Here is a 22,740-nt window from a genome sequence, read left to right on the forward strand (position 1 = left end):
TTCTTGCTCAAAGGTCTGATCAAATTTCGGCAAGATGAGATTTGGCAGAACATTAAATATACATTTTAAAAAGTCAAAGCAATAAATTTATAATTTATTAACAATTAATAAAAATGACTGTTTAAAAAGTGCCAAGCAGCAGAGTGAACAAATAAAACCTTTTTTTGTCTCTTTGCTAATGAAGCAGAGAGAGAGAGAGACAGACTAGACCCCGAGTCCTGGTCACCAGAGAAAGGTGGGGACCCGGATTGAGCAAAGGTGTTGGGTTTAACTAGCACTGACCTTGCATTCACCTTTGGTGGCACACGTTCAGAGCTGACCCTGGCAAAATTCATACAAAAGTGTGGGCCGAAAGTAGGGTGGCTTCCAACCCAGGTTTTCCTCCTGTTTTGGTCTGCTTTTTGGATAGGTTTTTGGGGAGGGAGGGAGTGGAGGAAATTATTTGTGTGTGTATATATGTCCATCTCACACCCTGTCCGTCTCAGGGTTCTCGCTGTCACCCACTCACGCGCCTGCCTGCCCAGCCACAATTACCTCATCCGGATTTGGTCGCCCCGACATGTCTGGGCCTCCAACTAAAGAAATAAACAATATATTGTACAAGAGCACTGCAACAGTCCCTCAAATGCAGTTTGTCAGTCATGGAAAACCAGGCCACAAAGCACAGACTTTTGTTTGCATTCAGATTTCATAGTTGCTGATTTGCTCTCTTTGAATTTTATGGTTTGGAGTGGACTGTCCTTACTTCAGTTTACTCAATGGTGGATGAATCCAAAACCTTGGCACCAAGAGATGTCGATGTATATCGGCAGCTAAGATAACTGTATGGAAAACTGAAATTCAATATTATGGCCTTTAATATTTGACATGTGCATCATATACAAAACTCCTGCACACTTCTGGTGTACAGCTAGCGATAGAGACACATAACCCGTAAGGATGTACGAAATAGGAACTGAAGTAAAGCGGGGGTTAGATAGGGTGGACAGTGAGAGCCTTCTCCCGCGGATGGAAATGGCTAGCACGAGGGGACATAGCTTTAAACTGAGGGGTAATAGATATAGGACAGAGGTCAGAGGTAGGTTCTTTACGCAAAGAGTGGTGAGGCCGTGGAATGCCCTACCTGCAACAGTAGTGAACTCGCCAACATTGAGGGCATTTAAAAGTTTATTGGATAAACATATGGATGATAATGGCATAGTGTAGGTTAGATGGCTTTTGTTTCGGTGCAACATCGTTGTCCGAAGGGCCTGTACTGCGCTTTATCGTTCTTTGCTCTATGTAAGCCATTTGACCCTTTGCCCCTGCTCCGCCATTCAACAAGATCATGGCTGATCTTCTACCTCAACTCGCCTTACTGCAAGGAGGCAACAGTGAACAGTTAGAGCGCTGGCCCAGTCCCCGCAGGAATACTGTGCAGTTAGTCACTTGGAAAGGACACAAAGAAGAGAAATTGAACTGGTACAGCATTTAACTCCGAAAACTGATGAGATTTACTTTGGACTTTATGATCCCAGAGGTAATGATTGAAGTCCAATCTTGAAGCAGATGCTGTAGTTGGGAAGCATGGACACACACTCACTTTAGATTTAACTGTTCCACACGTGTGTGTGAGACTGGCACTTAATGGGATCGTGTCAACAAGTTCAAGAGGGTCCGGCATCGTGTTTTGGACAATTTTAGAGAGATTTAAGAGAGAGCTTATTTTATGGGATTGTTTGAATGAAAGGAGAGATGAGGTATTACATAAGATATGGTAAGTGATTTAACCTAGGTTTATATGGGTTTCTACTGTAACTTCCCTGTTTTTCAATTCCATTCTTCTAAAATGAACCTCAGTTCTTTGTTTGCATCTTTATAACCTTGTTAACTTGCATTGTTACATCTAATAATTTGTCAATGTATACCCCTAGATCCTTTTGTTCTTTTACCCCTTTAGGTCTCTATTCTTCCAAAATATACCACCTCACATTTATCTGTTTAAATTTGTTTACCATTTAAATGCTCTTTCTGCAGTTTAGTGGCATCTTCTGTACTTTGTTATAGCCTTAAAATGGCTATTAGCTACACGTCTCAATTTTGCGTCATCTGCAAACTTTGAAAGTGTACTTCCAGTTCTTGACTCTGTTCCAATCCTTGGCCAGGAGTGGGAGGGGGCAAACTGGTTAAAGACCAATAATGTTTTATTTAAAGTAGATAAAGGTTCAGATTCAAGACACCTGCTCTGTGAATAAAGCCACAAGGTTCTACTGGTTTTGAGCAAACAAAAACAAACTTTACTAAACAAGTTCAGAAAGATGAAACACATTTGCAACATGAAACACATTTGCAACATGTATCTTGTACTCCAACATTCAGGGTAAGTATGAGGTACATGTAAATGAACAGATGAACTGTAATTCATCTGGGGCGGCCATGAGGGGCTGCACAGTAGCACAGTGGTTAGCACAGTTGCTTCACAGCTCCAGGGTCCCAGGTTCAATTCCCGGCTTGGGTCATTGACTGCGCGGAGTCTGCACGTTCTCCCCGTGTCTGCGTGGGTTTCCTCCGGGTGCTCCAGTTTCCTCCCACAGTCCAAAGGTGTGCAGGTTAGGTGGATTGGCCATGCTAAATTGCCCGTAGGTTAGATGGGGTTACTGGGTTACGAGGTGTGGGCTTGGGCAGTGTGCTCTTTCCAAGAGCAGGTGCATACTCGATGGGTTGATTGGCCTCCTGCACTATAGATTCTACGATTAATTGAAAGCATCACATGACAGAGTAAATGACAGATGCAGCCAAGACTGAGCCTATGGATTTTTAAGGAAGCCACCTAGACATCACTACACACCAAGTCAAACAATCTCGTTCAAACTATGTCTCACAAGGTATTCCCAGCTTCACCTTTGAAGACCTCTCCTTGGAATTTTCCCCAAAAGTTGCTCCCATTAGGACAACTTCAACAATGGCCCACTTCACAGGGTTTCAATCTCACCTTCCGAGATTGCTTCTCCTTGGATTCGTGTCTGCACTTCAGCCTCTACTTGCAGGCGTAATTTCAACTTTTTGCGAGACAACTAGTTTCACTGCACTGGCACTACCCCAGAGCTTCTCCAATCTCCTGTACCAGCTACATATGACCCCTTGGGTGCATCCTGAGCGCTGTTCGGTTGCCAGGGGATGATACCAATCGACTGCAGCGGGACAAGGCTCGATAACAGAATGGACAGAAAAGTGGAACATTGAATTTAGCACAGAGAAGTGTGAGGTGATGCATTTTAGCTCGAGCAATCAAGAGAGGCCGTACAGAGTTAATGACCCAATTTTAAAGCATGTGCTGCAAACTCCCACATTGTACTTGATTGGCATCCCATCCACCAATTTCAACATTCACGCCCTCCACTACAGATGCACAAGAGCAGTGTGCACCACCTACAATATGCACTGCAGCAGCTCAACAAGGCAATTTCAACAGCACCTTCCAAATCCCTACCACGTAGAAGGACAACCTCTACCACCTAGAAGGACAACGACAGTAGAATCAGGGAACACCAACACCTGGAAGTTCTCCAAGTCGTACACCATGCTGACTTGGACCTATATCCTTGCTCTTTCACTGTCTCTGGGTCAAAGTTCTGGAACTCTCTCCCTCACAGCTCTGTGGTTGTACCTACGCAGCATGGCACACTACCACCTTCTCAAGGGCAATTAGAGATGAGCAACAAATACTGGCCTCGCATTTAATGTAACATCCCCACTAACACTTGGGAATCGCTTGGCTTAGAGCGCACAAGCTGGAGAAAAGGCATCTGCGAAGGCGCCAATCACTTTTGAGTGTCGTAGGGTGGAGCATGCGGAGGCCAAGCGTAAACAGCGGAAGGAGAGCACAGAATCTGGAGCGTCCCCTTTACCCACCTCAGAAAGTACCACCTGCCAAACCTGTGGCAGAGTCTGCGGATCCAGGATCGGACTTTTCAGCCACTGCAGAACCCACTTCCCCTGAGTGGAAGCAAACATTCTTGATGCTGAGATGCTGCCCAAGACTGGTCTAGCCAGCGAAGTCCACATCTGTGAACGAATCATAAATAAAACATAGCTGTTCCTGAACAGAAGAACAAATACAGGGTTCTCTACATATTCTCAAGATCCTGTTCTTTTAAAGAAACATGTATTCTAGCTTACTATGAGCAGTGCATGTAAATGTGTTGGAAGCGTTCAGAGGGGGTTTACTGGACTAATGCCCAGAATGGGCAAGTTGTCGAGTGAGGAAAGGTTGGACAGGCGAGGCTTGCATCTCCTGGACTTTAGAAGCGCAAGAGGCAGCTTCATTGAAACATACAAGATCCTGAGGGGTCTTCACAGGGTAGATGCGCAGAGGATATTTCCTCTTGTGGGAGAATCTAGAACCATGGGTCACTGTTTAAAATTATGGGGTAGCCCATTTGCAATGGAGATGAAAAAACTTTCTCCCCAAGGATTTTTAAGTCTTTGAAACTATCCCTGAAAAGGAGGTGGAAGCAGAGTCTTTGAATATTTTTAAGGAAAAAGTGGATAGATTTGGAAGAAACAAGGCGGTGAAAGCTAATTGGGGGTAGGTGGGTCGCAGATTTGAGGTTACTATCTGATCAACCATGATCTTGTTCAATGGCAAAGCAGGCTTGAGGGTGTGAATGACCTACTCTTGCTCCTTGTTCTTCTGTTTACACAGTGAGTGATAATGACCTGGAACTTGCAGCTTGTGAGGGTGATGAAAGCGGAAATTGGATGAGCGCTTGTGGGAAATAAACCTGCAGGCTACTGGGATGGGGGGGGGGAAATAAATGGAACGGATTGTTCTCAAGATGGCCAACATGGGCCAAATGGTCACCTTTTGTGCCACACATTACTCTATTGGATAAACAAACCATAATGTGTTGTGTATTAGGTTTACCATTTTGTTAGATTTTCTTTCAAAGATGCCATGGGACCAGCTGAAAAAGTCTGATGAATGCATCTTGCTGTACTATTGCTTTATCACCACAGCTACTGAATTGTTTGCATAGCTAAAATGTTTAAAACTGTGAGACGCTTCAATATTGGATCAGTTGCAGTATCCTACAACTGGATGAGTATTCCTCATAAGTGTGAAAATAGATCAGTCCCCTGGGCCGGATGGAAGTGTGAAAATAGTTAAGTCCCCTGGGCCGGATGGAATTTATCCTAGGATTCTCTGGAAAGCTAGGGAGGAGATTGCTGAGCCTTTGGCTTTGATCTTTAAGTCATCTTTGTCTACAGGAATAGTGCCAGAAGACTGGAGGATAGCAAATGTTGTCCCCTTGTTCAAGAAGGGGAGTAGAGACCACCCCGGTAACTATAGACCAGTGAGCCTTACTTCTGTTGTGGGCAAAGTCTTGGAAAGGTTTATAAGAGATAGGATGTATAATCATCTGGAAAGGAATAATTTGATTAGAGATAGTCAACACGGTTTTGTGAAGGGTAGGTCGTGCCTCACAAACCTTATTGAGTTCTTTGAAAAGGTGACCAAACAGGTGGATGAGGGTAAAGCAGTTGATGTGGTGTATATGGATTTCGGTAAAGCGTTTGATAAGGTTCCCCACGGTAGGCTACTGCACAAAATACGGAGGCATGTGATTCAGGGTGATTTAGCAGTTTGGATCAGAAATTGGCTAGCTGGAAGAAGACAAAGGGTGGTGGTTGATGGGAAATGTTCAGCCTGGAGTCCAGTTACTAGTGGTGCACCACAAGGATCTGTTATTTTTATAAATGATCAGGAGGAGGGCGTAGAAGGATGGGTGCGTAAATTTGCAGATGACACGAAAGTCGGTGGAGTTGGGGACAGTGCGGAAAGCTGTTACAAGTTACAGAGGGACATAGATAAGCTGCAGAGCTGGGCTGAGAGGTGGCAAATGGAGTTTAATGCAGAAAAGTGTGAGGTGATTCATTTTGGAAGGAATAACAGGAAGACAGAGTAGTGGGCTAATGGTAAGATTCTTGGTAGTGTGGATGAGCAGGGAGATCTTGGTGTCCATGTACATAGATCCCTGAAAGTTCCCACCCAGGTTGAGAGGGTTGTTAAGAAGGCGTACGGTGTGTTAGCTTTTATTGGTAGAGGGATTGAGTTTCGGAGCCATGAGGTCATGTTGCAGCTGTACAAAACTCTGGTGCAGCCGCATTTGGAGTATTGCGTGCAATTTTGGTCACCGCATTATAGGAAGGATGTGGAAGCATTGGAAAGGGTGCAGAGAAGATTTACCAGAATGTTGCCTGGTATGGAGGGAAGATCTTAGGAGGAAAGGCTGAGGGACTTGAGGCTGTTTTCGTTAGAGAGAAGAAGGTTAAGAGGTGACTTAATTGAGGCATACAAGATGATCAGAGGATTGGATATGGTGGACAGTGAGAGCCTTTTTCCTCGGATGGTGATATCTAGCACGAGGGGACATAGCTTTAAATTGAGGGGAGATAGATATAGGACAGATGTCAGAGGTAGGTTCTTTACTCCGAGAGTAGTAAGGGCGTGGAATGCCCTGCCTGCAACAGTAGTGGACTCGCCAACATTAAGGGCATTCAAATGGTCATTGGATAGACATATGGACGATAAGGGAATAGTCGAGATGGGCTTTAGAGTGGTTTCACAGGTCGGCGCAACATCGAGGGCCGAAGGGCCTGTACTGCGCTGTAATGTTCTATGTTCCTCCTGCCAGCATTGTACGTTTAAATTGGTGTTGCCATTGGCTGTGCATTGGAAGCTGGCAGCACTGGCACTGGAAAGCAGCTTTAGAAAAAAACAAATCAAAATTTTATTTTGTATTGAAAAGGTGTGTGTATTTGCTTTTTAACACTGGTTCTTTGATAGACTAGATGTCATGATGCAAGTATGATATGGAGATGCCGGCGTTGGACTGGGGTGGGCACAGTAAGAAGTCTTAGAACACCAGGTTAAAGTCCAACAGGTTTGTTTCGAATCACTAGCTTTCACTCACCTGATGAAGGAGCTGTGCTCCGAAAGTTAGTGATTCGAAACCAGTTGGACTTTAATCTGGTGTTGTAAAACTTCTTATGATGTAAGTAATTCATGAACTGAAAACAGAATAACACTGAGTTGGAATTTCAAAATAAAAACAAAGTGCTGGGAGGAAAATCAGTTCAGGCAGAAACTGTATCGAGCGGGATATAGAGTTGACATTTCACTCTGAACCGTTCATCAGAACTGGAAATAATTTGAGATATTATGTGTTTTGAGCAAAGGGTGTGTCGGGAAAAGACAAAAGTAAGGATGTGATAGGGTGAAAGTCAGGAGAGATTAACTGACAGAAGTCTTCCAGGGTCAGTGGTGATGGAGCAAGAAAAGAAACAAACAATGTCCCTAGAGCACGTAATAACTGAAATAAAACAAGCAAAGAAAAGGAAACCAAGTAAGGACTAAGAGTTTACAGTCAGAAATTGTTGAACTCAACGTTGAGTCTAGAAGTCTGCCAAATAACTAACTGAAAGATGAGGTGCTGTCCCCGAAGCTTGCGTTGAGCTTCACCAGAACAGTGAAGCAGGCCAAGGAAAGAGATGTCAGCGTGAGAGCAAGCCGTCCGCACAATTAAAATGACAGGTGTTCTACAAAGTGGTCATCCGATCTGGAGTTTGTCTCCCCAGTATAAAGGTGACCACATTGTGAATAGTGAATACAGTAAATACAATTGAAAGAAGTACATGTAAATCACATCTGGAAGGAATATTTGGGGCCTTGGACGGTGTGGAGAGAAAAGGTAAAAGGGCAGTTTGCATGCGAAAGTGCCATGGAAAGGGAATGTTATGGGTAACCTGAGAAGTCAACCATGGTATCACAGAGCGGACAGTCCCATTGGAATGCTGGAAGGGAAGGGGAAGATGGGTTTGCTGAAGGCGGCGGAAAATTATTCCTTGAATGCGGAGGTTGGTGGGATGGAAGGTGAGAACAGAGAAACCCCTCGTGGCGGACCATGACCATACGCTACCTTTTTATAAAATATATGTACTTTTGCTCATTGTAAATTTTAAAACGGGACGTTGGCTGAACACAGTCCTTAAAATGGCAGAACCTATGTCTGTCTGTGACCCCAGAAATAAAATGAGTCATTTTGCAGTTTTGGGATAACATGCACCTCGTTCTCTCTGAGGAGCCACTCATGCAGAACGTAACTTCAAAGAGAGCTATAAAAGGCCAATTGCATTTGATAACCCAGCTGACCAGCAGGAGACAGACTGTCTGCAAACACAAAAGACCCCTCAACCATTCCATTCAAACCATATTGGCTGGGACGCTTAGCAGTCTTTGAGACATAGTCAAATTGCAGGTGACTCGTGTACATCATTTGCTGAAGACCTGGTGGAGAGGTGAGGGTCATGTGACCTGGACCTCTGGCTTGTTGAACAAGTTCATATTGCCTTGCTAAGCTGAATAGCTCAGTCTGCTCATTAAACATCTGACAGAAAGGAACTCTATCTAGGTTGAGCATTTTGACACTGTTTCTGTTGTGGAGGTGCTGGCGTTGGACTGGGGTGGACACAGTAAGAAGTCTTACAACACCAGGTTAAAGTCCAACAGGTTTGTTTGGAATAGGTTTAAGGTGAGAAGAGAGGGATATAAAAGAGACCAGAGAGGAAATTTCTTCACACAGAGGGTGGTGAGCACCTGGAACGGCAGAGGTGGAGGCATGTACAATTTTGTCCTTTGAAAAGCAGTTTGACAGTTACATGGGCAGGGTGGGTATAGAGGGATATGGGCCAAATCCAGCTAAATAGGACTAGCTTTGTGATAGAAACTGGGTGGCATGGACTACCTGTAAACATCTATGACTAGCTTTCGGAGCGCAGCCTCTTCATCACATGACTCACCCGATGAAGGAGCTGTGCTCCGAAAGCTAGTGATTCCAACCAAACTTGTTGGACTTTCACCTGCTGTTGTAAGACTTATTACTGTTTCTGTTGGAAGTTCTGTGCTATCGCCTACTAGAATGATTAATCTCTGCATGATTATCTCATCTTGCAAAGTCAAGACAACCAGTAAAGTGAATTCTACAACATAGGTTTTTAGCCTGCCGAGCTCCATGAAAGAATAGCTAATTAGACTTTGATTCTGGACCCTGTCAGTTACAGTGGGGGGGAAATCTTCGATTAAGGGAAAATTACATCTCCGAAGTGCTGTTGTGGAAGACTGCATCATTAGAATAGATACAACGGAGACAGAGGAACTAGGAGAACAGGATGGAGTCCTTGGTGCAGGGTGTGAGGATGTATAATCAAGGTAGCTATGGGAGATGGGGCTTACAATGAATATTAGATACTAGCCTATTACCTGGAATGTATATAGAGAAGTTAAGGAAGGGAAGAGTCGGACATGGACCATGTGAAGCCAAGTGAAGGGTGGAAATTCAACCTTTCCTGTCTTTCACCCTATCACTCTTCTAAATCGCTTATTGTCACAAGTAGGCTTCAAATGAAGTTACTGTGAAAAGCGCCAAGTGGCCACATTTCGGCACCTGTTCGGGGAGGCTGGTACGGGAATTGAACCGTGCTGCTGGCCTGCCTTGGTCTGTTTTTAAAGCCAGCTCTTTAGCCCTGTGCTAAACCCACCCCTTCTTTTATCATTGTTCCTCCTACCCCTTGTTCAAAACGTATTGCATCTCGAACTTTACCCAGTTCTGATGAAAGGTCACAGACATGGAAGATGGGGCTCAATCTTCCCAAAATGTTCCTGAGCGAACGCGTTTTGCAGTGCTGAGAAACATGTGGATATTCAACGCGACTTGCTTTGCACAAGGGGTCTAAATGGTGAATGTGCGGCCACACTGTGCACAGCCTGTTTTGTTTTACAACAGGGAGCTCAAACGCCCACGCGGGCAACCCCAGCCCAATTGCTCGCAGTACCAGTGTGGCAGGCTGGCAGTGCCAGGGTGCCCAGGTCGCACCAGCAGTGCCAGGGCATCACCCTGCCCAAAGGGCCTGCTGGGGGCCTCCGATCCCCTGGGAGACCCCTACGAGTGCCGTTCCATCCGGTCCCCGTTTGTGGGAACAAGTATCAAACGACATTCGCCCGAGGTCCCCAAGGTGAAGGGATTGAATCCCAAAGCCTCCGGTATCTTGGGAATCTGCATATTAGAGTCAGGCTATTATATGGCATTATATGGCACAGAAAGAGACCATTAAACCTATTGAGTCCATGCCAGATCTCTGTACAGCAATCCAGTCAGCCCTATTCTGCCCCTCTATCCACGTAGCACTGCAGGTTTATTTACCTCCAATGACAATACAATGTTCTTTTAAAATTATCAATGGTCTCCACTCCTAGGTAGCGACTTCCCTATCATTATTATTTGTGACCCCGCCACGGGTAGGTAATGGCAGGAAGGGTTTTCAGGGTTTGGGGGAAAGGGCGGGGAGGTGGCTCCCAGCAGGCCCAGACCTGCCCACCCCTCTTCCCAATGCCAAGTCTTTCAATAAGGCACTGATTGCCTTTGAAGGAGGGAACCCCCAACCCACCACTATCCGATGACGGACAAACAGCTCACACAGGTTTACTTATTGTGTATGCCACGTGGCAAAAAGTCTGCCTGCAACAAGGTGAATATAAGTAGCTGCAGGATGAGGCGCTTACATAGTCATTAGTTGCCACCTAAGGGTGATGGACAACGGTGTATGGGCAAGCAAACCACAGACATCCCCACCCTGGTCTACGTCGAGGTGGAGGCAGGAAGCTGGTGGGCTGCTGCCCTCCCTGCCTCCAACCACGCCACTAGAGCGGGTAAAGATTCCACCATTATTTCTGCCAAATATATACAATATCTTTAAAAGTCCCACTGTTTAAGGAGGCTAAATAAGTTTGCCTTATCCTGATGACTTATTGGATAAATAAGGGCAGCTGGTTTAGCTTAGTTGGCTGGATAGCTGGTTTGATGCAGAGCGTGGGTTCAATTCCTGTACCGGCTAAGGTTACTCATGAAGGTCCACCTTCTCAAGCTTCCCCCTTGCCTGAGGTGTGGTGATCCTCAGGTTAAATCACCACAAGTCAGCTCTCCTCCCCAAAGCGGAAAGCAGTCTATGGTCAACTGGGTCTATGGCGACTTTACCTATGAGATAAATGCACTGCCTGATCGTGTGGCACAGTTGCATTCTGCAGAGTTAGTCACTATCGGATGGGATAAAACATGATTGCATTCCTCCTTGATAGCCCTGCAGCGGGGAACAGCAGTTTTACTTATTGTACATGCCACGTGGCAAAACGTCTGCCTGCAACAAGGTGAATATAAGTAGCCGCAGGATGGGTAATCCTAGAAGTAAGAGATTACTGCAGTGCGTTTTATGTATGGGAAAGCATTGGGCTGCATTAATGTTAGTTTTGTTTAGAGTCACCTGTGTTCTTGAAGTTAATACAATTCAGTGCTATGTGACTGTTCCAGGAATTGAATTATTTCCTTTATATTTCACTCTGATTTAGGAGAGCTTAGAATTTTACCAGGAAAAAATGACCATTAGTTTCAAGGTGTGTTTTAATTGAAAACCTTACTAAATTCTAGACTGCTATTAAGAAGAAGCAGCCGTTCAAATCACCTTCTTGAGTACTCTATATACTGTGCTTGAGTAAGATTATACTATTTTCAAATTAAATTCTGCAAATCAAAACTTCAAAATAAACATAATGCCCTCGTCTTGAGAAATTTGAGGTGTTTCCTCTTCCCCGATCTGATGTGAATACTTAACTAAAAATATTAAAAAAACATTCTTTCTCATCTGACTACATTGCTGTGTAAAAGAAAAAGCACCTCGAATGGAAGCACATTCTATTTAACCTGTCATTGGTGCTACTTCCAACTACACACAATCTTCACATTAGAATTGCGTTTTCTAGGTATTTTGAAGATGACGATGAAGATGACAGTTCAGCAAACGTCGATTTGCCTTACATCCCTGCAGAAAATTCTCCAACCAGACAGCAGTTTGCTTCAAAGGGTGATGACTCTGAAGACAGTGAGGAAGATCCATTGGATGCATACATGGCAGAAGTGGAGGTGATGTTTGTGTTTTCCTTTTTTTTTGCCTCAGGATGAGAATTATTCAGTGTATTTAGAATGCATTTTAGGCACTAACTGTCAACATCTACCACAACACACAGCCCACAAACTCCTGTTTGCTGTTGCACCTTCTGGTTTACCGGATTGATTCTAACATTGGTTTCTACACTGGATTGGGAAGAGAGAACATAGACCATTGGGTGAACAGAGTCGGGAGAGTTCTTGGTTCTATGAACTTGCCTTCTACAAATGCCTAACTCGGTGTCAGACTTTTATCACACGGATTGTGGGTAATATTGGGATTTAGTCCATGAGACCCCAGAACAAATGTAGAGGATGTTGGGTGAACGGGTAACAGAAGCGCTCTGTCACGCGTTCATAAGATCCCTCTTTGGTTCCCTTACCGTCTGCCATTATTCTAATGTATCTAGTCTGTATTTGAAATATTTCCTCCTCATAGACCACCATTGCCCCATTTGGAACATAGAACATAGAAAAATACAGCACAGAACAGGCCCTTCGGCCCACGATGTTGTGCCGAACCTTTGTCCTAGATTAAGCATAGATTATCATAGAATTTACAGTGCAGAAGGAGGCCATTCGGTCCATCGAGTCTGCACCGGCTCTTGGAAAGAGCACCCTACCCAATGTCAATACCTCCACCCTATCCCCATAACCCAGTAACCCCACTCAACACTAAGGGCAATTTTGGACACTAAGGGCAGTATAGCATGGCCAATCCACCTAGCCTGCACATCTTCGGACTGTGGGAGGAAACCGGAGCACCCGGAGGAAACCCACGCACCCACGGGGAGGATGTGCAGACTCCGCACAGACAGTGACCCAAGCCGGAATCGAACCTGGGACCCTGGAGCTGTGAAGCAATTGTGCTATCCACAATGCTACCGTGCTGCCCTGAAGAACAAATAAATCTACACTATATCATTCTACCGTAATCCATGTACCTATCCAATAGCTGCTTGAAGGTCCCTAATATTTTCGACTCAACTACTTCCACAGGCAGTGCATTCAATGTCCCCACTAATCTCTGGGTAAAGAACCTACCTCTGACATCCCCCCCTATATCTTCCACCATTCACCTTAAATTTATGCCCCCTTGTAATGGTTTGTTCCACCTGGGGAAAAAGTCTCTGACTGTCTACTCTATTCCCCTGATCATCTTATAAACCTCTATCAAGTCGCCCCTTATCCTTCTCCATTCTAATGGGAAAAGGCCTAGCACCCTCAACCTTTCCTCGTAAGACCGACTCTCCATTCCAGGCAACATCCTGGTAAATCTCCTTTGCACCTTTTCCAAAGCTTCCACATCCTTCCTAAAATGAGGTGACCAGAACTGTACATAGTACTCCAAATGTGGCCGTACCAAGGTTTTGTACAGCTGCATCATCACCTCACGGCTCTTAAATTCAATCCCTCTGTTAATGAACGCTAGCACACCATAGGCCTTATTCACAGCTCTATCCACTTGAGTGGCAACTTTCAAAGATGTATGAACATAGACCCCAAGATCTCTCTGCTCCTCCACATTGCCAAGAACCCTACCGTTAACCCTGTATTCCGCATTCATATTTGTCCTTCCAAAATGGACAACCTCACTTTTCAGGGTTAAACTCCATCTGCCACTTCTCAGCCCAGCTCTGCATCCTATCTATGTCTGTTTGCAGCCGACAACAGCCCTCCTCACTATCCACAGCTCCATCAATCTTTGTATCGTCTGCAAATTTACTGACCCACCCTTCAACTCCCTCATCCAAGTTTTTAATGAAAATCACAAACAGCAGAGGACCCAGAACTGATCCCTGCGGTACACCACTGGTAACTGGAACCCAGGCTGAATATCTGCCATCCACCACCACTCTCTGACTTCTTTCGGTTAGCCAGTTCATTATCCAACTGGCCAAATTTCCCACTCTAGTGGGAAGCCTCCCATGGGAAACCTTATCAAATGCCTTGCAATCCGTCCTGCTTGTACAGGTCCCACCTTACCCAGAATGCGTTCCAATTATCCAAATACCTGAAGCCCTCCCTCCTACACCATTCCTGCAGCCACGTGTTCAACTGCACTCTCCCTATTCCTAGCCTCGCTATCACATGGCACCGGCAACAAACCAGAGATGACAACTCTGTCTGTCCTGGCTTTTAACTTCCAGCCTAACTCCCTAAATTCGTTTATTACCTCCACACCCCTTTTCCTACCTACGTCGTTGGTACCAATGTGCACCACAACTTCTGGCTGCTCCCCCTCCCCCTTAAGGATCCTGAAGACACGATCCGAGACATCCCTGGCCCTGGCACCCAGATGCAACCTACCTTCCGGGAGTCTCGCTCGCGACCACAGAATCTCCTATCTATTCCCATAACCATTGAATCTCCTATTACTATTGCTTTTCTATTCTCCCCCCTTCCCTTCTGAGCCCAAGAGCCAGACTCAGTGCCAGCGTCCTGGCAGCAAGGACCTTCCCCGCTAGGTTATCCCCCCCAACAGCATCCAAAACGGTATACTTGTTTTGAAGGGGAACGGCCACGAGGGATCCTGTTTGTTTTCTTTCCCCTGACTGTAACCCAGCTAATCTTGTCCTGTACCTTGGGTGTGGTTACCTCCCTGTAACCCTTCTCTATAACCCCCTCTGCCTCCCGGATGATCGGAAGTTCATCCAGCTCCAGTTCCCTAACACGGTCTCTGAGGAGCTGGAGTTGGACGCACTTCCCACAGGTATAGTCAGCGGGGACGCCGGTGGTATTCCTCACCACCCACATCCTACAGGAGGAGCATGCAACTGGCCCAGCCTCCACCCCCTCTTCCCTTACAGAATATAGCTGCCCTGTGGACCAACTGGACCTCATTTTATCCTGGCTAGATCCTTTCTCATCCCATGGAGGCTAGCTCTATTCAAAAGTAGAAATTCTACTGATGAATATTTGAATTAAGAGCAGGAGTTGGTCAGTCGGCCCCTTGTGTCTGCTCCACCATTTAGTCAGATCATGGCTGATTTGATTGTAACTTCAACTCCACATTCCTGCCTACCCTCAATAACCTTCACCCCCTTGTTAATCAAGAATCTATGTCGCTCTGCCTTAAAAATATTCAAAGATTCTGCATCCTCTGCCTTTTTAGGAAGAGAGTTCCAGAGACTCAATGCCCTCTGAGAGAAAACGTTTCTTTTCATCTCTGTCTAAGACCATAAGACATAGGAGTGGAAGTAAGGCCATTCGGCCCATCGAGTCCACTCCACCATTCAATCATGGCTGATTTCAACTCCATTTACCCGCTCTCTCTCCATAGCCCTTAATTCCTCGAGAAATCAAGAATTTATCAACTTCTGTCTTAAAGACACTCAACGTCCTGGCCTCCACCGCCCTCTGTGGCAATGAATTCCACAGACCCACCACTCTCTGGCTGAAGAAATTTCTCCTCATCTCTGTTCTAAAGTGACTCCCTTTTATTCTAAGGCTGTGCCCCCGGGTCCTAGTCTCCTCTGCTAATGGAAACAACTTCCCTACATCCACCCTATCTAAGCCAATCATTATCTTGTAAGTTTCTATTAGATCTCCCCTCAACCTCCTAAACTCCAATGAATATAATCCCAGGATCCTCAGACGTTCATCGTATGTTAGGCCTACCATTCCTGGGATCATCCGTGTGAATCTCCGCTGGACCCGCTCCAGTGCCAGTATGTCCTTCCTGAGGTGTGGGGCCCAAAATTGCTCACAGTATTCTAAATGGGGCCTAACTAATGCTTTATAAAGCTTCAGAAGTACATCCCTGCTTTTATATTCCAAGCCTCTTGAGATAAATGACAACATTGCATTTGCTTTCTTAATTACGGACTCAACCTGCAAGTTTACCTTTAGAGAATCCTGGACTAGGACTCCCAAGTCCCTTTGCACTTCAGCATTATGAATTTTGTCACCGTTTAGAAAATAGTCCATGCCTCTATTCTTTTTTCCAAAGTGCAAGACCTTGCACTTGCCCACGTTGAATTTCATCAGCCATTTCTTGGACCACTCTCCTAAACTGTCTAAATCTTTCTGCAGCCTCCCCACCTCCTCCATACTACCTGCCCCTCCACCTATCTTTGTATCATCGGCAAACTTAGCCAGAATGCCCCCAGTCCCGTCATCTAGATCGTTAATATATAAAGAGATTAAGTCTTAAATGGGCGATCCCTTATTTTCAAAAAGTGACCCCTAGTTTAGATTCTCTGACAAGAGGAAACATCCACAACCTCCCTGTCAATACCGCTCCGTATTCTAAAGGTTTTGATCAAGTTGCCTCTTACTATAAACTCCAGTGGATACAACTCTAACCCCTCCAACCTTTCCTTGTAAGTCAACTCGGCCATTCTCGTGTTAGTTTTGTCAACCTTCTCTGAACTGCTTCTAATGTATTTACTTATTTCCTTAAATAAGGAGACCAATACTCCAGATGTGTTCTCACCAGTGCTTTGTTTAACTGAAACATAACCTTTAGTAATTAATTCCTCTCACAATAAATGATAACATTCTATCAGCTTTCCTAATTACTTGTAACTGTATACGAACCTTTTGTAGTTCATGCTCTAGGATCCCTCTGCACCTCAGCTCTGCAATCTCTCACCATTTAGATAATGAGCTTTTTTATTCTTCCTACCAAATAGACAATTCCACATTTGTTCACTTTAGATTGCATTTTTACTCCAACACTTCAAACAGGTATTCGCACTCAATCCGGTCAAGTGCCTTCTCCATATCCATAGATATTATCACATCTGCTTCCTGATTCCTCAGGGACATCATCACCACATTTAATAACTTTCTAATATTAGACAATAGCTATCGCCCCTTCATGAACCCCGTTGGGTCCTCACCTATCACGTCCAGCACACAATCCTCCATGTGCGTTGCCAGCACCTTGGTTAACAACAGCGCATCTACATTCAAAAGTGATGTCTATCGTCGATACGATCCACATTCCTCTGGATCCTTATCCATATTTTGAATAAGCGAAATTGATGATTGTTTCAGCGTGTGCGGAAGCTCCCCCTTATTAACTGAATCATTAAACATTTCCACTAGGAGAGGCCCCAACTCTGTAGTTAACGTTTTATGAAATTTCGCTGGGAATCCATCCGGACCCAGGACCTTCCCAGTCTGCATCGACCAATACACTTCATCACCTCTTCCAGCCCAACTGGAGTGCCCAGCCCCTGGGCCTTATCCTCCTCCACCACCGGGAAATCCAAGCCATCCAATGCCCGAGTCTCCCCCCAGGGGCTCCGACCTGCACAGTCCTTGGTAGAAGGCCTCAAACACTCCATTCATCTAACCCGGCTCAGTGACCACCCTGCCCCCGAATCCCTTATCTGCCCAATCTCCCTCGCTGCTGCCTCAACTGGTGCGCAAGCAGCCTAGTGGCGTTCTCCCAATGCTCGTATAACGCCTGCATGCAAAAACATACCTCCCTCCCACTGAATATAATTTTCCCAGTCCAGGTAACAGGTGAACCCATCAAAAATCCAAAGTCTTCAAACTTCCCTCAGTCCATGGTCCCTTAAAGAGCCTCCTCTGTCATATCGAAGTAGTACTCCTTTCCCCCTTGCGTGACCCACAGGTGAACAGGGTACGTCATCCCGAATCGTACCTTGTTGCCAAAAAGGGCGACCGTGGCTCTATTAAACCTGGCCATTCGCTTGGCCAGCTCTGCTCCCAAATCCTGGTAAATACGAACCGTATGGTGCATTCGTGTCTCCTTCGCCTACCTCAGGATCTTTTCCTTGTCTAAGTACTGATGTATCCTCACAATGATTGCTTGTGGCAATCACAGTATTGCTTGCACTCTCATCCAAACAAGCTGAAAGAACCTCAAACCTGTTGGACAATTGCAGAGGCTGACACTCCTACCTTCTGGGTCCCCTTATCTACCTGAGCTGTAGTCACACCCTCCCGTCTCTTACCACATTCCAAACCCTAAGATCCTACCCTAAGGTGTGTGACCGCCTCCTGAAACAAAGCATCCAGCTAGCTCTCACCCTCTTTGATGTGTCACAGTATCCACAGCTCAGCATCCACCTCTGAAGCTCCTCAAGTCACAGACACTTGCTGCAGATGTGCTTTCCCTGGATAACACTGGTATCCATGAACTTTACATGCTGCAGCCTCGACACATTACCTGTCCTGTTATACCTAAGAGCTTTACTTAATTATTTTATTCAATTGTTTATTTTCTTTTACACATTGGAAAAATAGATTTTGACCACTTACCGGATATTCACCAGATACTCACCAACTCACTTCTTCCCTTGTAGTGGAGCAGACACCAATTCCTACAGGTTGAAAAAGTTAAATAACTTGAAGGATAACCTCCCTTCCCTTCTCACCAAACTTCCACACTCTGTTTTAAGTTCTACTCAGTAATTTAGATTTTTTTCTTGCTCTTCTCCATCACTAATCTAAATCTTTTTGCTATGCTGATCACTCTTACCAGTGTTTTTCCACATTTGGCCCACTTGTCCTGCCACATTGTACTCTACCAGGTTTAGAAATGCCTCCTTTCTAGTTGGATCAAGAACATTGTGGTCAAAGAAATTCTGAACACATTTCAGAAATTCCTCCCCCTCCTTTCCCTTTACTCTAATGTCTTCCTAATTGATTTTTGGATAATTAGATTCTTTACCCCACCCTCCCCAACACATACATCACCACTCTATAACTTTTACACATGACCTCTGTTCCCTAAGCTCAGATGGTGAGTTCCAATCAGGCAAAAAGAACACACCAACTAACGCTCATCGGGCCAAGTTTTTCAAAATAATGCATATTCCCAGAGCTTTCTCCACTCTGACTGAACCTCATGCACTGTGTGCTGGAGACAATTTAAAAATAAGTTTATCCTCACCTGGTCACCATATATTCTGAATGCTCAATACAAAATATTGGCCAAAGTTCTGACCTCTCAACTGGACACCAGACCATCATTTATAGACTAAATAATATAATGAATCAGATATATTGCATTGTGTGTATTCGGTGCAGGAAGGATTAAAAGACTGAGGGCACGATCTTCTGGCCACGCTGCGTCGGAAAGGTATCTCGCTGTGATGCAGCGTGGTGGGTGAAAGCCGGGAGACCCCGCACCTGTGATCCACCCGGCTCGCAACGCCTAGCAACGTTTAGCGAGATTGCTTTGAATCTCGCAAGGAGAATCCTGCCCACAATGGGCGCGATCACTTTTTGGCAAATCTGCATAGAATCATAGAATTTACAGTGCAGAAGGAGGCCATTAGGCCCATCGAGTCATCTCTGGCTCTTGGAAAGAGCACCCTACTTAAGCCCACACCTCCACCCTATCCCCGTAACTCAGCAACCCCATCTAACCTAAGGGCAATTTAGCATGGCCAATCCACCTAACCTACACATCTTTGGACTGTGGGAGAAAACCAGAGCACCTGAAGGAAACCCACGCAGACACAGGGAGAATGTGCACACAGAGAGTAACCCAAGCGGCAATCGAACCTGGAACCCTGGAGCTATAAAGCCATAGTGCAAACCACTATGCTATCGTGCTGCATATTAGAGCAAGGCCGTAAGCCTTACTATATGTGCAGATTTCCAAGGTACCGGAGGCTTTGGGATTCAATCCCTTCGCCTCGGACACCTCAGGCGAGCGCCATTCAGCACTGGTCCCCACAAACGGGGACCAGGCGGAACGGCACTCGTGGGAGTATCCAAGGGGATTGGAGGCCCCAGCTGCATACCTTTTGGGCAGGGTGGTGCCCTGGCACTGCTGGTGCCACCCTGGCACTGCCAATATGCCCAGGCGACACTGCCAGCTGGCCGGGTGCACTTCATTACCAAGGTGCCAAGCTGCCATTTTCTGCTTGCGTGCGATTGGGCCAGGATTGCCCATCGTAGGTGTTAGAGGGTTTGCGGGGGGGGGCGGTTGGGGGACCCTGCCAAGTTGCATTCGGGCTGGGGGTAAGTCGGATTTTATTTGTGGACCTCCGAGATCAGGGTGCCATTTAAAAATGGTGTCCCGATCTCTTGTTACAATGGCAGTTCCGGCGAACAGAGCTCCCAGTTGTAAAAAACGTGGCTATGTGCGGCCTCAGCCGCACGTTCGCCGTTTAGGCCCCTTATTCAACATGAATGCCGTTGGATAGCCACATATTTCTCGGCACTGCGTGTGCTGGGAAACATGCGGCGAAACACGCCCGCTAGGGGACTTCGTTCTTTTGGGCTGCACGGTAGCACAATGGTTCGCACTGTTTCTTTACAGCGCCAGGTTCCCAGGTTTGATTCCCGGCTTGGGTCACTGTCTATGCGGAGTCTGCACGTTCTCCCGATGTCTGCGTGTGTTTCATCCAGTGCTCCGGTTTCCTCCCACAAGTCCCCAAGGACGTGCTGTTGGGTGAATTGGACATTCTGAATTCTCCCTCTGTGTACCCGAGCAGATGCCGGAATGTGGCGACTAGGGGCTTTTCACGGTAACTTCATTGCAGTGTTAATGTAAGTCCACTTGTGACAATAAAGATTATTATTATTTGGGGAATATCGCGCCCTGAGTTAGTATGTGACTGCTGCAATCATATTTTAAAAGAATCCTGGTTTGAAAGGTTAGGAACCAGGGTGCAATTAGGGCATTTTAAAAAGCTTGGGCTAATGCAGTTTTGTTTGGGTTAAGAGGGATCCCTGTGGAGCTAATTAAATTTCATCTTGTTAAGATGATGTAGTTACAGGGTGGAGCTAAGGTATCAGGCATTTTGCGGAAAAGCTGGTCTGTGGAGTGTTGGATTAAGCTGTGAGCAGAAGTCAAGATTTTGCTCTCTCTGCAGTTCAGTTCAAAGATATGTCTGTAGACTAATTAGTAGTGTGGCTGAAAAGGTGAACAAAACAGCTGAAGCAGCTCTTGAAGACATACAGCTAGAGTTTTTGGATGGTTCTGACAGGAGTCAGATCTTTTCTTTAAAAGAAGTGTCAAAAGGTCTTTCTTTCTCTTCGTAAATTATCCAGACATCTCTTTAAACCGAAGTGCTCGTGGTATTTAAAGTGGATTGAGAGCTGAGATGGTTTATCTTGTTGTTTGAGTGAGAATATAGATAGCAGTTAAGGGTTGCTGTGCCACTGCATTGATTAACATTGTTTAAGGAGTGATTGTAAGTTATTTGCCTTGTGGGATCTTTAATATGTTTTAATACTGTGTTAGTAATAAAGTTTGTTTTAATATATCATATCCCTATTTGGTGAGAAATCACTCCGGGAGAGGGGTATCCTTTCCTCACAGGCGTACAAAATTAAAATACAATATTGGGGTTTCTGTCCAGTATCCTAGCCACTGTTGGGGCTGGCCTGGGATCGTAATAATTGTGTTTCACTGGGGTTAATGGGACATATCATTCCTCCATGATGTTTGCTGTAAAGGGCCACTGAACCTTTTGATCTGCAACAGCTCACCTTCTAATGATAGTCCATAACAGTTCTCATCGTTGGTCCCCTTCTGATTTGTTTGTGAACATGTTTTTCAGTTCTGCTCTTTAGATGTTAGTCCATTTGTTTCAATTTAGCACCTTGAAGCAGGAATAAAGAATGAAATCAGTCATAATAAAGTAGGACTTGAGCAAATGGATAGAAAACTTTATGGATGGCCAAAGTGTCAATAGCCTTGCAAGCAAGCAGGCCACATTGTGCTCACTTTCTCTGTGCAAAATTATGTGATCGCAGATGGAACACCACATCCAACCTCACCATTATCCTCTGGATAATGCAAATATGTGGAGATGTGAAAATTGGGGTAGGCATTGCTAAGTAGCTGCTAAAGTCACAAGAAGCACATCCACTTGGAAAAGGTAGCAGGCAGTGACTCACATCCCTGGCACTGTAGCTACCGAAGGAGATGTGGGCGAGGTATATGGACAAAATAATTGGGTACAGCAGAATTTAAAGCAGGGATCTGCCAATTTTGTTCAAGCTGAATAAAATTCATGGATATACCAATCACAGTGCAGCACGCCATTCGTCAGAACTGCTCACTGACAGGAATATGATTTTTGTTGTGCATTCAAACCTTTTTTTTTGTAGGACCAAGCAGCAAAAGATATAAGAAGACTTGATGAAAAGGAAGTTGAGAAGAAAAATGCAAAGTAAGAACCATTTCTACTCTTTAATTTCTCACAAGCTCATTTGTAATTGCATTGTTATGGTAAGCTGTGCATTCTGATTCACCTATCAGTCCTAATGAATATGCCCTAGCCTTCGTTTTTGGAAAAAGTAAAACAAAGTAACATTTCCAACTCTCTTTTTTTCAGCCCAATCTGTTCCCATAAAATGGCCAAGCAATTGATATCTGGATAACCAAACAAAATTCTTCAGAAATATGTCTCATAGTTTTGGAAAATAAAAGAAAGGTTGAGGGAATCTTTTACTACATCTTAGAAAAAGGTGGTTTGAGGACACATGTGATCTGACTTGTGTTACCTTTGAAATTTTAAATAGTTTTCTCAAATTCCAAAAAAGAAACAAATAGTTTTCAAAGTGTTTTACCCAATGTGATTTCAAATAATGCATGGTATCCTTCCACCGAGAATCGTGAAAACTGAGGAAAGACACGGGTAGTAGTCAGCAGAGGGGTGCAGTTGTTCGTAGATCATCTTTGAAAAACCTTTTGAGAATACAACTGAGTTAATTGAGGTGAATTTAGTAGATTCAGTTAGCAGGGTCGACAGGCACATTT

At 45.0% G+C, this 22,740-nt stretch overlaps 1 protein-coding gene across 3 annotated transcripts in view; it reads left to right on the forward strand.

Moving 5' to 3' along the window:
* The window catches only part of LOC140398332 (ATP-dependent RNA helicase DDX42-like), a 213,141-nt gene that overhangs the window by 47,883 nt on the left and 142,518 nt on the right, over positions 1-22,740 (forward strand). For 2 of the 3 annotated variants that reach the window (XM_072486909.1, XM_072486910.1), the window contains exons 3-4: positions 11,852-12,011; positions 22,089-22,150. In XM_072486909.1, coding sequence (XP_072343010.1) covers positions 11,852-12,011; positions 22,089-22,150 — 222 coding nt within the window. Of the gene's footprint in view, positions 1-11,851; positions 12,012-22,088; positions 22,151-22,740 lie in introns of those variants that run through there. The other variant, XM_072486911.1, reaches the window with a different exon arrangement.

Source organism: Scyliorhinus torazame, chromosome 21 (genome assembly GCF_047496885.1).
Source record: "Scyliorhinus torazame isolate Kashiwa2021f chromosome 21, sScyTor2.1, whole genome shotgun sequence".
NCBI lineage: Eukaryota > Metazoa > Chordata > Chondrichthyes > Carcharhiniformes > Scyliorhinidae > Scyliorhinus > Scyliorhinus torazame.